At 34.9% G+C, this 17,900-nt stretch overlaps 1 protein-coding gene and 1 long non-coding RNA gene across 2 annotated transcripts; both read right to left on the reverse strand.

Annotated features, from left to right (window-relative positions):
- Positions 1-10,452: 10,452 nt before the first annotated feature.
- LOC129876159 (uncharacterized) lies at positions 10,453-10,895 on the reverse strand. The gene is made up of 2 exons (XR_008763326.1): positions 10,775-10,895; positions 10,453-10,683 (listed from the first exon to the last, which is right to left on the reverse strand). It is a non-coding gene; the product is annotated as an uncharacterized LOC129876159 (long non-coding RNA).
- Positions 10,896-11,627: 732 nt separating this feature from the next.
- Positions 11,628-16,773, reverse strand: LOC129877132 (probable sodium/metabolite cotransporter BASS1, chloroplastic). The gene is made up of 7 exons (XM_055952617.1): positions 16,122-16,773; positions 14,793-14,933; positions 13,254-13,409; positions 13,017-13,138; positions 12,711-12,872; positions 12,558-12,618; positions 11,628-11,988 (listed from the first exon to the last, which is right to left on the reverse strand). The coding sequence occupies exons 1-7, from the start codon at positions 16,692-16,694 to the stop codon at positions 11,803-11,805; spliced, it is 1,401 nt and encodes a 466-aa protein (XP_055808592.1). The 5' UTR covers positions 16,695-16,773; the 3' UTR covers positions 11,628-11,802.
- Between the last annotated feature and the right edge of the window lie 1,127 nt (positions 16,774-17,900).

A 17,900-nucleotide genomic window follows, 5' to 3' on the forward strand; every position in this document is an offset into this window, starting at 1 on the left:
CGGGTACGGTGGGGGCCTTGTCCCGCCTTATGTTACTGTTCTTACTCTTAGAGGTCTGTGGACATGTGTGTGGGTCGTATATGTATGCGTGTATAGTTATCCTCATATGTTACGATAGCCTCATTGGCTTATATGTTATAGTTCTTGTTGATACATTATAAATCAAAATGGGGACAGGTTTACTTATAGTTATCAAGGGTATATCAAAGAGTCCAATTCGGTCATCCATCACGATTTATGGGGTTGGGTCGTGACAATCACATCACCATGTCTTGAAAAAATTAACTTATTTAACCTACTTAACCTCCAAAACTTAAAATATGGTCTTCACAAAAATTATAGGTAATGATGTAAGGGTTATTCAAAAATTCAAATAACCTAATTTGGACCATCCTATGAAAAGTTATGTCCAATATTCAAAAGTTGTATCATTTTCATCAAGATTGGAACACCATACACAATGTTTTTAGAGGGTGTTACAAGGACACTCCCGATTAACATCTCGCACATAGGCTAAATACGCTAAACACCCAGAAGCAACCAACCACTGAGCCTAAATAAATGAGATAATCTTTGTCGGTGTGCGACTATAAGCACCTTGCCACAACACCAGAGGAATTCCAGGCATGGATTAGGTGACGCTCTTAGCATAATAATCTAAGACTGCATGGTAGAGGGATAACAAGTACATGCCCAAATTCACATCAAAATCAACCATGTCTAGCAAAATAATAACAACTCTAGTATCATTGTAAAACCTCCCAAAATTTTTCCCTAAGATTCAGACCTTTCTTGTATTCGTGTAGGGTCAAACTCATTATTGTGAAGCATATGCATGAGTTAGGATGAGTTTCTAAGTAATTAAAGAGTGTTAGAGGTGATGTGGGGTCATAAGGGATCCTTAGAACCAAGCTAAGTCTAAAAGAATTCGTCTTGGGTGAGTTGTCAAAGAAGTTTGTATAAGGGTTGACTTCTGATGACCATATCATTTGAAATATGATGATCTGGGTGACCCACAACCTATTAAGTTAAAGGTCGTCGAGTCTTCTTTCCAACGCCATCAAGAGTGTAATTTTTGGAGTTTGGAGTCAAAAGATATGACAATCCTAAGACGGACGGAAACTGAAGGAATTTCAGGCCTGGGCTGTGACTGCAGGAAACCAGGGCTTGGCGCCGCAGTGGCGCGATACACCACTATCGCGCCAGGAACAAGCCTCAGTAGTTTGGTTCCTGGCGCAGCGCGCCACTAGGAGATGTGCAGGGTTTTCAAGCCTATTTTCCAGAACCCAGGGCGCTGTAAGGGCGCGATGCGCCACTATCGCGCCAGAAAATAGCCTTAGTAGTTTGGTCCTTGGCGCGATGCGCCACTATCAGATGTGCAGCTTTTAAGCCTGAATTCAACTTGGCGCCGCAGTGGCGCGATGCGCCACTATCGCGCCAGGAGCATTTTTAGCCTGTTTTCTAGAATTTTGGAGAAAGGGCAATTTGGGTATTTTCCCAAATTATATATACACCATCCTTGGACGTTTTGGGACCATTTTTCAGTCCTTCTCTCTCTCTAAAATCCCTAATATTTTTCCTCTCTTCTTCTTCTTCTTCTTCTTCTTCTCTAAATCCTTCTCCAACAAAGGGTGCCTTCAAGAGTTTCAAGGATTCAAGCCTTCCATTGAAGACCTAACATCAAGGTTTCTTCAAAGTCTTCAAGCAAGGTATGTAAGGCTAACCTAAAATATGGATTGAGTTCCTCCATATGCCCATGTATGTATTGGTTAGGAGTTGTGAAAGATTTGAACCATCTAGGAAGGTTTTTCTTGAAATTTTTCCTAAACCCTAGAATATCTTTATATACAAAAAACAATTGATGGGTGATTTCATGACTTGAATTATTAAATAGTCAACTTTCATATTATTGACTACAAATGTATCTTTGTATATAGATTCATAGGTATTGATGGTATTCTTGAGTTAAGTTTTGTTGGGAGTATGGATTCATGTTTCGTTCACATGAACCCAAGATAAGATTTCTTGGTCATAATTGTCTTGAGGTTGAGATGGATGGTTATGTGTATATGTGTATTGATTGGAATGAAAAGAAAGAATTGGATAGTTAAGAATGTCCTTTTGCTTCTATAAATTGAACATAGGACTAAAATAAGGATTTTGGAGTAGATGTTTGACGATTGATGTGATGATGATATTTGACAATGATGTGATGGTAATGTTTGATGATGATGATTGATAATGATGTAGATGATGATGTTGATAATGATGCGAATGGTGATGTTTTGATGATGGTGTGAATGATGATGTGAATGGTGATTATTTAATATATGTAGAATGATTGATGAAAAGATTATATTGATGAGGAGGTTGTGTGATGAAATGGATTGGAGTCTAATGTGATTATGTGATATGTGATTCACCTAATGTGAATGTGGGATTCACTCCGGTAATTTTGAAATTGACTCCATGAAAAGGTCTCATTTACTTCCTCGAAATTGTGTTCCAAAATAAAACATAATTCAGGGCTCAAAACATCCCAAAACTAGGCATGCAAGAAAATCCCAATTTTTAACTAAAAATTCAACAAAGACAACAGGTTATAGCACGTTTTAACTTCAAACAAAGCCTCCCGCTAACTCCCTAACACTCCATTCTCCCATAAAATACCCAAATCCAGGCTTGAATCCACGAACACGGAGGGGCTTCCGCGAATGCCAAAGGCAAATGCCTTGGCCACCGCAAATGAGGCAGACCTCCCATGAATGCGGAAGGCAAACTCATAAGCCTTAGCGAACGCGACTAGGGTCCAGCGAACGCAGGAGATTAGATTATTGGATTCCGCAAACTCAGCCTTGAGGCCCATGTACGTAAAGCACAAACGAGGCCTGCACCTACAATTGCTGCAACTTGGAGATTTGGTAATATCCAAGCCTCCGACAGGGTGCTCATAATTCATACAGAATCCCGAGCGCATTAACAATATATGCTACCCCACCAAACTCGACGTTCTAGACTCATTGACACAGTCAAAATTTACATAAAGGTTCATTTTGATAAAAAGTAAATCCCACACTAAGTGTAATTTTTAGTCAAATTCCACAACAGACCTCGGGATTAGACCGAAAGCTTCGAAAAGCTCACAAAAGGTCATTCTAGATTAAAATCGATATTCTAGAACTAACCACGCTGAAGGAATTTTCATTCGAGCGTATTTTTCAAGAATGTTGGCCAAAGTCAAACTTAGACAAATTTTAAAGGCTAAAACGTCTAATGGTCTAAACTCACACTGAAAGCTTCGATATTCATGTTGACCATGCTATTAGCCTAATTAACCATTCCGGAGCTGATGGAACAGTCAGCATTCCATTTTGAGGTCGTTTACCTAAAGCTATGACTGAAATCAACTCTTCAAGTTTCAAAAGCTCCAAAATATGAAAACGGGCATAAAACCCAAACAAACAACCATGCAACCGAACAGTCAGTATCAGTAGGTCATAAATGACTTGGGGTCGCTATAGGAATTCTCTAAACGATGGAGTGAATGCATTAATACAAAAATAACTTTGAGGGTAATTACGCTCTTTGTCAAAAAAATACCATGTTCTCCTACTAATTGACAGTAAATATAGAGGTCTTGCCTTTTATTTTTAATAGAAAAATTAGATAAAATGTCTATTGGGTCAAAATTTCTTACATAAAATAACTCAATTATTATTTAGAATCCAAAATAGCCTTTTGGGCCAATAGAAGTAAATTTATCATTTCTTCCCCTCTTTCATCTTCTCCATTTAGCACTTACTAATGATGATGTTCACCTTTATTGTGAAGGCGACTTTGTCCTTCCCTTTCAATCACCAGAGCAAACAATTAAAAAATAAAACACACATATATAAACATACAATATTAAGAATTCTCAGCTAATTACAATCTTGTAACTTAGGATGGTGTTGCTGTGCCTCCACGGTCTCTAAATTCCTCTTGATCTTTCTGGCAAAAGTGTGTATAAAAATGAAACAATCCGTCCTTGAAGAGTTTCAAAGCTCAAATTTTAAAATTCAACCTATCTCAAATTTAAATTATTTTGAGTGAGTTATATATAAAAAGACTCAAAACATCGAGAGAATTTATATCTCAAACCTAAGACTGTTAGAGGAGATTTGAGAGTTGATCGAGATTGGGAAAAAAATCAACTCATTAAGAAAGATGAACCATTGTAAATATTGTATATGAGTGTGTGTGTGTGTGTATATTATGATACATTATTATACATCATATATATGCAATTATACACTATTATACAATATCGATACATTATAAGTATGTTACACATGCATGCAACCATTTTTGTTTGTTATCTATAAAGTTAGGTAAGAATCCCCTTTTAATACTGAGATTCAATCTCACTCTTTGAAGTGCATTATTTCAGAATTATTTTTTCGTTCCATCTTGATAGAAATTAATTTGAAACCTTAAGCAGTAATGAAATTAAATTCTTTAGAAAAATACCCATGCAATTGTGGGCTTAGACATAAGTTAACTTACTGTTTTAAGTAGAATATATTATTTAAATAAATCTTCTAAGGATACATAACAATGAAACGCCCATATTAAGTGGAATTACTAACCTGGAAAATATTACAAACAACAAATTAAAATTTATAGATAAATGTATGTTCTCAGACCAAAAAGGAAAAAAAAGATAATGTATGAACTTCACATTATCGATGTAGATAAGCTAAATCTGATAGGAACTTGTATTGAGTCCGTTGGGCCAGAAATATAAACAAAAAGGAGCTAAGTTACCAAGCTCACGAAAATTATACCAGTAGGAGAAAATGATGACCATGAATCCTACTATGATTTATTAGTCACTATTACTTATCAATGGCTTCTGGACTAATAGGCATGCTTAAAAACCTAATCAACCTAAATTCTAAATAATCTTCATGCTATCACGTAAACAAGCTCATTGTAGGGAGAGGAAAATCATAGCCTACCTGTAAGCTGATCACATGCGCTTTAAAATCGAAGTACTAGAGCTTTTCCTTTCCGAACGACCTCCTAACACTACCCTGCTATCAAAAATAGGTTCACAACGATAATATGATCGTTTTGACGCTAAAATTACTAAAAATGGAGATAGACCAATTTTGGAGCAAAAAATGTGAATATGGGATCTGCTCCAGTAATTTTGGAATTGACTCCGTCAAAGGGTCCTATTTACTTCCTCAAAGTTGTGTTCCAAAATAGAACATAATTCAGGGCTCGAAACATCCCAAAATGAGGCATGCAAGAAGATCCCAATTTTTAGCTAAAAACTCAACAAAGAGTGTGTGTGTGTGTATATTATGATACATTATTATACATCATATATATGCAATTATACACTATTATACAATATCGATACATTATAAGTATGTTACACATGCATGCAACCATTTTTGTTTGTTATCTATAAAGTTAGGTAAGAATCCCCTTTTAATACTGAGATTCAATCTCACTCTTTGAAGTGCATTATTTCAGAATTATTTTTTCGCTCCATCTTGATAGAAATTAATTTGAAACCTTAAGCAGTAATGAAATTAAATTCTTTAGAAAAATACCCATGCAGTTGTGGGCTTAGACATAAGTTAACTTACTGTTTTAAGTAGAATATATTATTTAAATAAATCTTCTAAGGATACATAACAATGAAACGCCCATATTAAGTGGAATTACTAACCTGGAAAATATTACAAACAACAAATTAAAATTTATAGATAAATGTATGTTCTCAGACCAAAAAGGAAAAAAACGATAATGTACGAACTTCACATTATCGATGTAGATAAGCTAAATCTGACAGGAACTTGTATTGAGTCCGTTGGGCCAGAAATATAAACAAAAAGGAGTTAAGTTACCAAGCTCACGAAAATTATACCAGTAGGAGAAAATGATGACCATGAATCCTACTATGATTTATTAGTCACTATTACTTATCAATGGCTTCTGGACTAATAGGCATGCTTAAAAACCTAATCAACCTAAATTCTAAATAATCTTCATGCTATCACGTAAACAAGCTCATTGTAGGGAGAGGAAAATCATAGCCTACCTGTAAGCTGATCACATGCGCTTTAAAATCGAAGTACTAGAGCTTTTCCTTTCCGAACGACCTCCTAACACTACCCTGCTATCAAAAATAGGTTCTCCACGATAATATGATCGTTTTGACGCTAAAATTACTAAAAATGTAGACAGACCAATTTTGGAGCAAAAAATGTGAATATGGGATCTGCTCCAGTAATTTTGGAATTGACTCCGTCAAAGGGTCCTATTTACTTCCTCAAAGTTGTGTTCCAAAATAGAACATAATTCAGGGCTCGAAACATCCCAAAATGAGGCATGCAAGAAGATCCCAATTTTTAGCTAAAAACTCAACAAAGACGGCAGGTTATAACACATTTTTACCTCAAACAAAGCCTCCCGCTAACTCCCAAATACTCCATTCTCCCATAAAATACCCACAATTCAGTCTTTGAATTGATCAAATCGGACCTCCACAACTCAAAATATTCACTTTTGAAGTTTGGGACCTTATGTTGATCGCGTCTGATTTTATAAAAAAGATCTGGACGAAAAAGACCTTTGTGAATGTGGCCATAATGGCCCGCAAACACGGAGGTCTCAAGAATTGGCCTTCACTAACGCAAAGGGGCTTCTGCGAATGCGGAAGGCAAATGGTTTAGTCTCCGTGAATGCGGTAGACCTCCCGTGAATACGGAAGGCAAACCTATAAGCCCTCGAGAACGCGACTACGGTCCCTCGAATGTAGAGGGTTAGACCACTAGCTTGCGCGAATGCGGCCATGAGGCCCGTGAACGAGAAGCACAAATGGGGCCTGCACAATCTCCGATGGGTGTTAGAATTCGTACAAACTCCCGTGCGCATTAACGAGATATGCTGCCCCACCCAATTCGACATTCTAGACTCAATGATACAGTCAAAATTTACATAAAAGTTCATTTTGATAAAAAGTAAATCCCACACCAAGTGTCATTTTTAGTCAAATTCCATAACAGGACTCGGGATTAGGCCGAAAGCTTCAGGAAGCGCACGAAAGGTCATTCTAGAAAACTCGACATTCTAGAACAACTGCGATGAAGGAATTTTCATCCGAGTGTATTTTTCAAGAATGTTGACCAAATTCAAACTTAGGCCAAATTTCAAAGGATAATACGTCTGATGATCCAAACTCACACCAAAAACCTCGATATTCGTTCTGACCATGCTATTAGCCTAAACTGACCATTCCAAAGCTGATGGAACAGTCAAAATTCTATTTTGAGGTCGTTTACCTGAAACTATGACCGAAATCAACTTTTCAAATTTCAAATGCTCCAAAACTGGGAAACGGGCATAAAACACAAACGAACAACTAGGCAACCAAACAGTTAGTGTCAGCAAGTCATAAATGACTTGGGGTCTCTATAGGAATTCTCCAAACGACGGAACGAATGCATTAATACAAAAATGACCTGGAGGGTAATTACACTCTTTGTCAGAAAAGACACCATGTTCTCCTACTGATTGACCATAAATATAGAGGTCTTGCCTTATATTTTTAATAGAAAAATTAGATAAAATGTCTATTGGGTCAAAATTTCTTACATAAAATAACTCAATTATTGTTTAGTATTCAAAATAGCCATTTGGCCCACTTATATTGCAATAGAAGTACATTTATCATTGTTTCCCCTCTTCCTTCTTCTCTATTTAGCACTTACTGCTTATGATGATGTTCACCTTCATTGTGAAGTGACTTTATCCTTCCCGTTCATTCATCAAAACAAACAATTAAAAAAAAACACACATATATAAACATACAATATTAAGAATTCTCAGCTAATTACAATCTTGTAACTTAGGATGGTGTTGTTGTGCCTCCACGGTCTCTAAATTCCTCTTGGTCTTTCGGGCAAAAGCGTGTATAAAAATGAAACAATCCATCCTTGAAGAGTTTCAAAGCTCAAATTTTAAAATTCAACCTATCTCAAATTTAAATTATTTTGAGTGAGTTATATATAAAAAGACTCAAAACATCGAGAGAATTGATATCTCAAACCTAAGACTGTTAGAGGATATTTGAGATTTGATCGAGATTGGAAAAAAAATCAACTCATTAAGAAAGATGAACCATTGTAAATATTGTATATGAGTGTGTGTGTGTATATTATGATACATTATTATACATCATATATATGCAATTATACACTATTATAATATATCGATACATTATAAGTATGTTACACATGCATGCAACCATTTTTGTTTGTTATCTATAAAGTTAGGTAAGAATCCCCTTTTAATACTGAGATTCAATCTCACTCTTTGAAGTGCATTATTTCAGAATTATTTTTTCGTTCCATCTTGATAGAAATTAATTTGAAACCTTAAGCAGTAATGAAATTAAATTCTTTAGAAAAATACCCATGCAGTTGTGGGCTTAGACATAAGTTAACTTACTGTTTTAAGTAGAATATATTATTTAAATAAATCTTCTAAGGATACATAACAATGAAACGCCCATATTAAGTGGAATTACTAACCTGGAAAATATTACAAACAACAAATTAAAATTTATAGATAAATGTATGTTCTCAGACCAAAAAGGAAAAAAACGATAATGTACGAACTTCACATTATCGATGTAGATAAGCTAAATCTGACAGGAACTTGTATTGAGTCCGTTGGGCCAGAAATATAAACAAAAAGGAGTTAAGTTACCAAGCTCACGAAAATTATACCAGTAGGAGAAAATGATGACCATGAATCCTACTATGATTTATTAGTCACTATTACTTATCAATGGCTTCTGGACTAATAGGCATGCTTAAAAACCTAATCAACCTAAATTCTAAATAATCTTCATGCTATCACGTAAACAAGCTCATTGTAGGGAGAGGAAAATCATAGCCTACCTGTAAGCTGATCACATGCGCTTTAAAATCGAAGTACTAGAGCTTTTCCTTTCCGAACGACCTCCTAACACTACCCTGCTATCAAAAATAGGTTCTCCACGATAATATGATCGTTTTGACGCTAAAATTACTAAAAATGGAGACAGACCAATTTTGGAGCAAAAAATGTGAATATGGGATCTGCTCCAGTAATTTTGGAATTGACTCCGTCAAAGGGTCCTATTTACTTCCTCAAAGTTGTGTTCCAAAATAGAACATAATTCAGGGCTCGAAACATCCCAAAATGAGGCATGCAAGAAGATCCCAATTTTTAGCTAAAAACTCAACAAAGACGGCAGGTTATAACACATTTTTACCTCAAACAAAGCCTCCCGCTAACTCCCAAATACTCCATTCTCCCATAAAATACCCACAATTTAGACTTTGAATCGATCAAATCGGACCTCCACAACTCAAAATATTCACTTTTGAAGTTTTGGACCTTATGTTGATCGCGTCTGATTTGATAAAAAAGATCTGGCCGAAAAAGACCTTTGTGAATGTGGCCATAATGGCCCGCAAACACGGAGGTTTCAAGAATTGGCCTTCACTAACGCAAAGGGGCTTCTGCGAATGCGGAAGGCAAATGGTTTGGTCTCCGTGAATACGGTAGACCTCTCGTGAATATGGAAGGCAAACCTATAAGCCCTCGAGAATGCGACTACGGTCCCGCGAATGTAGAGGGTTAGACCACTAGCTTGCGCGAATGCGGCCATGAGACCCGTGAACGAGAAGCACAAATGGGGCCTGCACAGTCTCCGATGGGTGCTTAGAATTCATACGAAATCTTGTGCGCATTAACGAGATATGCTACCCCACCCAATTCGACATTCTAGACTCAATGATACAGTCAAAATTTACATAAAAGTTCATTTTGATAAAAAGTAAATCCCACACCAAGTGTCATTTTTAGTCAAATTCCATAACAGGACTCGGGATTAGGCCGAAAGCTTCAGGAAGCGCACGAAAGGTCATTCTAGAAAACTCGACATTCCAGAACAACTGCGCTGAAGGAATTTTCATCTGAGTGTATTTTTCAAGAATGTTGACCAAAGTCAAACTTAAGCCAAATTTCAAAGGCTTATACGTCTGATGATCCAAACTCACACCAAAAACCTCGATATTCGTTCTGACCATGCTATTAGCCTAAACTGACCATTCCAAAGCTGATGGAACAGTCAAAATTCTATTTTGAGGTCATTTACCTGAAACTATGATCGAAATCAACTTTTCAAATTTCAAATGCTCCAAAACAGGGCAACGGGCATAAAACCCAAACGAACAACTAGGCAACGAAACAGTCAGTGTCAGCAAGTCATAAATGACTTGGGGTCTCTATAGGAATTCTCCAAACGACGGAACGAATGCATTAATACAAAAATGACCTGGAGGGTAATTACACTCTTTGTCAGAAAAAACACCATGTTCTCCTACTGATTGACCATAAATATAGAGGTCTTGCCTTATATTTTTAATAGAAAAATTAGATAAAATGTCTATTGGGTCAAAATTTCTTACATAAAATAACTCAATTATTGTTTAGTATTCAAAATAGCCATTTGGCCCACTTATATTGCAATAGAAGTACATTTATCATTGTTTCCCCTCTTCCTTCTTCTCTATTTAGCACTTACTGCTTATGATGATGTTCACCTTCATTGTGAAGGTGACTTTATCCTTCCTGTTCATTCATCAAAACAAACAATTTAAAAAAAACACATACATATAAACATACAATACAATTTCTCTCAATATTGGTTAAGAATTCTCACCTAATTACAATCCCGTAACTTAGGATGGTGTTGTTGTGCCTCCATGGTCTCTAAATTTCTTTTGGTCTTTCTAGCAAAAGTGTGTATAAAAATGAAACAATCCGTCCTTGAAGAGTTTTAAAGCTCAAATTTTAAAATTCGACCTATCTCAAATTTAAATCGTTTTGAGTGAGTTATTTATAAAAAGACTCGAAACATCGAGAGAATTCATATCTCTAACTTAAGACTGTTAGAGGAGATTTGAGAGTTAATCGAGATTGAAAAAAAAATCAGCTCATTAAGGAAGATGAACCGTTGTAAATATTGTATGTGAGTATGTGTGTGTGTATATATATATATATATATATATATATATATATGTATATATATATATATATATATATATATATGTATGTATATGATACATAGTTATACATCATATATATGCAATCATACACTATTTATACGATATCGATATATTATAGGTATGTTACACCTGCATGCAGCCATTTTGTTTGTTATCTATAGAGTTAGGTAAGAATCCCCTTTTAATACTGAGATTCAATCTCACTCTTTGAAGTGCATTATTTCAGAATTGTTTTTACGTTCCATCTTGATACAAATTAATTTGAAACCTTATGCAGTACTGAAATTAAATTCTTTAGAAAAAACACTCGTACAGTTGTGGGCTTAGACATAAGTTAACTTACTGTTTTAATTAGAATATATTGTTTAAATAAATCTTCTCAAGGATACATAACAATTAAACGCCCATATTAAGTGGAATTACTAACCTGGAAAATAGTACAAACAACAAATTAAAATTTATAAATAAATGTATGTTCTCAGACCAAAAAGGAAAAAAAAAAGAAGATAATGTATGAAATCTTCATATTATCGATGTAGATAAGCTAAATCTGACACGAACTGTATTGAATCAGTTGGGCCAGAAATATAAACAAAGAGGAGCAGAGTTACCAAGCTCACGAAAATTATACCAGCAGGAGAAAATGGTGACCATGAATCCTACTATGATTTATTAGTCACTATTATTTATCAGTGGCTTCTGGACTAATCTTTGAATCAGAAGGGTCAATATATCTCCAAAAGAAACCTAAAGTACTGCCCATTATGTTCATAATGACAGCTGACATTGCAGAAGGTAATGCAACAAACGTTGATGCGAAATGTGTGGTCGCTAAAACCACTCCCAAGGAGGAATTCTGCATGCCAACCTGCAAAACAATACAAAAAGAAAGTCCAACATCTTGCTGCATGTCACAGGAAAAATCAAATTAAGGAGTAGTGAAACGAAAACTAAATCTTTCTCAGGATATGTCTAATGAGGAATCATAAGTTCCGTAGTCGTCTTCAAGGTTTTAGTTGAAATCAACGAAAGTGGCCATACAGGTGAGACAATAGCAGGTAGAAAAGGATGATGACTGCATATAAATGTCAACAAGAGTTAGCAGTTTCCTTATAGCAACTTATGTCATGTCAAAAAATTGCTCATGCCCTCAGAACTAGAAGCCATCGTCTACCTTTCTGAATATAATATTTCATATTTGCCTCTATGATGGAAAATGCTCTATTTCGGATGAAAAAACATTAAATATTACAACCTCCATTGCTAATTGAATGTCGGCATGACTAAACGGTCCAATATCTGCTGGCTCTTAGTTAACTCATAGACAGAAAGGTCTAAAGTTATAACATACAAATATCTACATAGATTAAACTTATCTAGAGACTAAAATTTCTCAGATCGGGGAGGTTTTACCCCATTAGGCAAATAATCAAGTACCTCAATGGATATGGCACGCCTCTGAGGTTCAGCAAGACCACCTAAGGCGGCTGAAAGGTACCTGCCAAAGGTTCTTATCACAATACAATTCCTATGGATGCTGAAATTAGGGACAAATGTAACTGAGTGTAACAAAAAGGAGTATGTTCTTACCCTACAAAGAATCCAGCAAAATGCAACAAAAGCACAGAAACTACTACAACCCCAAATTCACTTGTGAACATTGCTTGAATCCGATTAAATAGAGATAAATCAGAGGAGACTGACATACCAACCATTGATGATCTCAGACGAACAACATTTTCTGAGAATACGCTGATATAAAAGAGAAAAAATTTAGGACATAAAATAACAAAGAAATGACAGTTGAGAGCAACAAGCATCAAGATGATAATTTTTATTTGAAATTGGTAACTGTAAAGCATCAAGGTGATAATGACAAAGCTTCAACAACTAAACCTGCAAGCAAGAAGTGATGAAGTTAAGACTGCTAGAAGGGGAGCAAACGGTGCAACAAATTTCACTGCTCTTGAAAATTTGCTCTGCAGATAAGAACCTAGGAGAATGGGAGCAACCACCACCTACAAAGAGTATCATGAAAAGGGAACAAAATAAATCACTGAAAAACAGAAACAACTTATTTGATGAATCAAAATGTAAGAAATGTAGAAAACAAAACATTGAAAACAAACTAACTTGTAGCGTGCTGATGGAAAGCTTAATAGCATCCACAGGAACATATGTGCCTGCCAGAAGCATTGTCAGGAGGGGAGTGAGAACAACTGCTCCAAGTGTGGTACACAGTGTCATCACTACTGATAATGGTACATCTCCTTGAGCAATTAAGGTTACCTGTAGTACTATCAGAAAGCAAAAATGAACTTTGCAGTAAGTTAAATGAGGTAAGCCTATGGGTTTTCTGTTCCGTAGACTATGTTATTTGAATGTATAACAGTAAATTCAAACACTATTAGAATTTTCCCTTAATCTAACAATTCTTGGGCATGTTACCAAATTGTCGCAATCAAATAACAAAACATTCTAACTGGAGGTGCTCTAACTGAAATTAATCTTTAGCAAGAAGGGAAGGAATGGGGTATCAGAAAACGGACAATGCTTCTAAGGGTCTTGTTATGTGATAAATGTCATAGAAAAAAGCACCATATTTTTAATATATTTTTCCAACTTTATCGTACGGCAATTTGTCCGTCATGACACCATACCATGTGAGAAATCATTCTTTTATTCAAAAGACGATCCATGTCCTCTCTCCTTATCTTTTCAGGTTTTCATTTTGCTATGGGATCAAAAGTCTAATTTCTGTTTATTTTCCTAAAAAGCAAGGTTGAGATATCTAATACTGTAAGAATGCAGATTGGCGAATTAATTCAATGATTTCGATAATTGCATATAAACTATCAAACTATATACCTCAATGATTTACTAGGTACCCACCAAGTGATGCAGCAAGTTAAAAAGACAACTAAGCACATGCATTTACCTAATAAAGTTTTTGTCTGTGTCCTTTACCACTTGTTTAGGACTGATTATGTTTAATGGCAGTAAATTTGACTATAAAGGTACAGATACAAAGTGGCACATGTGATGCAACACAACAGAAAATCATCTGCAAGATGTCAAACATAAAGTAATGGAAGGGAGAAGAATGAGAAACCAATCATAAAGGACCTGCTTTTACCAGGTTAAAATGGTGCCAAAACAAGGAAGTACTCTATATATGTAGACCATAAATGTATTTGTAGGTTAGAGAGTAACTCAACTAGTTTAGTCTGATCTAAATAGGATCAAACATAAAAGTCATACAACCAAGCGAACTAAAACTTCATCAAAGGAAATATATTCTAAAGTTAAGTTGGTTATTCATTGTTAATTGTCGAGGACTGAGGGCGTAAATTAAATGTAGATCTAGGATCACTGGCAACTTCTATTCATCAGAATCAGTTAGAGCAATGCTGGTTCATGCAAGATTAAACAATATTCTCAAACTACATGAAAGAATTAGAAGCAAGCTATCCTTTGCACTCCGCTCAATTGAAATTCATGACAAATAGATTCAGTTTTACACAAGGGATTGAAAGATCTGTAAGGATTGCAAAAATGTATTCATTTCCTACTGAAATTCATGCCATTACAATTTAAACACACTTTTTAAAGAAATTAAGCCTGATAGACTAGCTTGCTAAGGATAATAACACAAGAGAGTCTCATTCTTACCACGTTGGATGCAGTACCCCCAGGGCAACAAGCAAGCAATATTAGACCAACGGAAACTGACGGAGGAAGACCCAAAGATTTGCTAAGTATCACTCCAAAGGCTGGCATAATTGTATATTGTGCAACACAACCAAAAAGAATCTGAAAGATGGAAGAACAAAGATTTTCAGCCTGCATAGTTATACTTTGTACATTTCTTTTGAAACGTAGCATAGAAATTAACAATATCCCTTTCATTTTTGTTAGTCTTTCAACAAGAAGTGGGAATCTTATTCAAGACATTGTGAGCGGAAGGGAGTGGAGATCACCCAAAGAATAGGAAAAGTTTGTAATATCTACAACTCGAAGGAACCTAACAGAAGGTGCAAGATTAGATTAAAATGTTACATAATCAACAGTCACTGTGGCAGGTAGAGAATTCTATTTTTCGTTTCTTTTGAATTTGGTGCTTGGAGCATAGTCAATTGGAGGTTTGTTCTTCTGCTCATTGATATTCTTGTTATATGAATGGACCACTCTCTAGCAACATATGAATAAAATTCTACTCAATATAAGCAACACGATTGTGTTTGTAACAATTATTGAAGTCATTCAGTGACATTAATTCTGTAATATTAATCTTAAGAACAAATTGGAACAATGGAGTTGCAAGTTAAAATCAGTATTACTTTAAGTGCAGTAAGTTAAACATTAAGAAATATGGCAGGAAAATCTTCATCGTCCTGGACAACATTTACATGTTAAATTATTCAATCGGAATCAAAAGCAATTTTAGCACCCCCTAAGGGCCTGACCTTTGAAAATCATAGGAGACCAGGGTTCAAATCCCCGCCAAGATGTAAAGCGCCAAAGACATTTCTTCTCACACACCACTGTTATATTTTTTTTAAAAAAGAAGTTAACTAGACTCTAGATTGTCGTAGCGTTTTGAGGCAGCAGACAACTAGTGAAAAATGGCAGTACCTACACAATGCAGGAGTAGCAGGACACTGAATTCCATCAATATACTAAGAGCCTGAACTTATGCTTTTAACTTATTTTTGTTATTTTAACTTTAAAGTAAGTGCTTAAAAGAACATTTAAATCTTACCCAAACACTACAAGAGTGCTTAAAAGTTATTTGAAGTAAAAACTCTTAAACTAAGCCAATCCAAATAGGCTCTAAGAATAATTCCAGAAAAATTGATTCGCATACTTTTATATAGTCTAAAAAGAGTAATTTCACAACAATTGATTCTCACACTTTTATATAGTCTAACAACAAGAACCTTGATTTAAACTTGAAGATTGGACAACGAAATTGAAGGAGAGGAAGACTCATAAACTCACAATAAGAGGCTTTTGCAAGAACAAGTTAAGCAAATCTTTGAGCTCCAAAGTGAGACCCATTGCCAACATTATAAAGCCAAGAGCTAAGCTATATGAAGTTGGACCTGCATTAACAAACCATGAAAAAGTGGATGGTCTCAAACAAGCAACAACCCCACCAACAGTTACATAGACAGGGTAAAGGCTAGCAGCAGTTGATAGCCATTCTTCCCATCTGGATTTTACATGAGTCGCTGTCACCGGAAGACTATGAGAATTTTCTTCAACACAATTGACACGCAGCAGGCCCTGCTTAGACATTTTTGCCCTTGATGAAATCATGGATTTATTAAAGGGCTTGTGTTTTGGGTATGCAATGAGTGGAGAGAAGCAAAGAGATAGAGACATTCTTGGATTGAAGCACAAGTCCAAGCTTTTTAGTATGAAGACATTCCTCTGAATAATTTTGCAGATTCTTCTGGTTTTGATATGATGTATAGATTTTAAAGGGGAAAAAACCAAGAAGCTTAGTCGGTCCACAGACCACTTTGACATAACATGTGTATATATAGTGGTGGAAATCCAACTAACCATGGCTGTGAGCACGGCCGGCTCAACTTTAACGCGATAATCAACTTGTGATAACCATCGAAACTCTAAATGCAAAATTCAATCATTCAAAACTCATAGTCTAAAACAAAACTTTATTTGGACGATTAAAATTTAAATAAACTTCATATATATTTATTTAAAATTTATTATTAATATTTATAGACTAAAATTATTAGTTAATATTTTTTTATACATAATTTTCTGGGATACCTTTTTTTAGTTATTAATTTTAAATAAGATTTTATCAAATCTGAAAAAATTTATTTTATTGGGGCAATCATTATATGCATTATTAACATAATTCTATAAGTAATAAATTGATAAATTTTAAATAAAAAGAGTTAAAACCATAAAATTTGATCCAAAAAATTAATAACTTGATATATGCCACTTTAATATCTTTGTGGTAAAGCTTGGAAATTTAAGTAAAAATAAAAAAGAGAATTTGCAATTTACTTTATTCAACACTTTTTGATTACTATTGAATCATAGTTTTGATATAATAATACTCTCACTTATCAAATATTTGAAGAAAAGAGAATACAAAAAAAGTTAAGAATAAATAAATAATAAAAGTGTTAGGAAAGAGAACTTAAATTTATTTTTTAAAGTGGGTTTTCACTAAAGTCACAATCCTAAACCTTTCAAAAAGGAATCGTTATTCTTGTTTCTGCAAGAATTATTTTGCAAGTTGTCCTTTTCTTCTCTACTGATGGATGTGTTATTTCTCCAAAACAAAAACCTAACTTCCTAAAATTAACTTCTAAAGTGGTTTTTCATAATAATCACAACCATAACCCTTTCAATAAAAAAATCGTTATTTTATGTTTTTGCGAGAATTGTTTTGCAAGTTGTCCTTTTCTCTTACAATATATAGTACATATGTACTTTATTTTCTATTAAATTGATAAGTTCTCAAATACCATGTGATATATAGAAGTTAGCATATTCTTGTATAGTTAATTAACTGAAGATCGATTGTTAGATTCTCAAAGTATATTCTTTGAAAAATATTACTACTAGAAATTTTATGTCAAATATTTTTGACTTATATTTGCCGAAAGATTCATCTACGTTAAAATATACAAAAGTTGTCACGATCCGAGCCTAGGGTCTAGACGTGACACGATGGATGAGACACCTGGAGGTACCTCATCCAAGTCTCTTAGCATTCGTCAAGCATTTCAT

This window comes from Solanum dulcamara, chromosome 12, assembly GCF_947179165.1.
Source record: "Solanum dulcamara chromosome 12, daSolDulc1.2, whole genome shotgun sequence".
NCBI classification, from domain to species: Eukaryota; Viridiplantae; Streptophyta; class Magnoliopsida; order Solanales; family Solanaceae; genus Solanum; species Solanum dulcamara.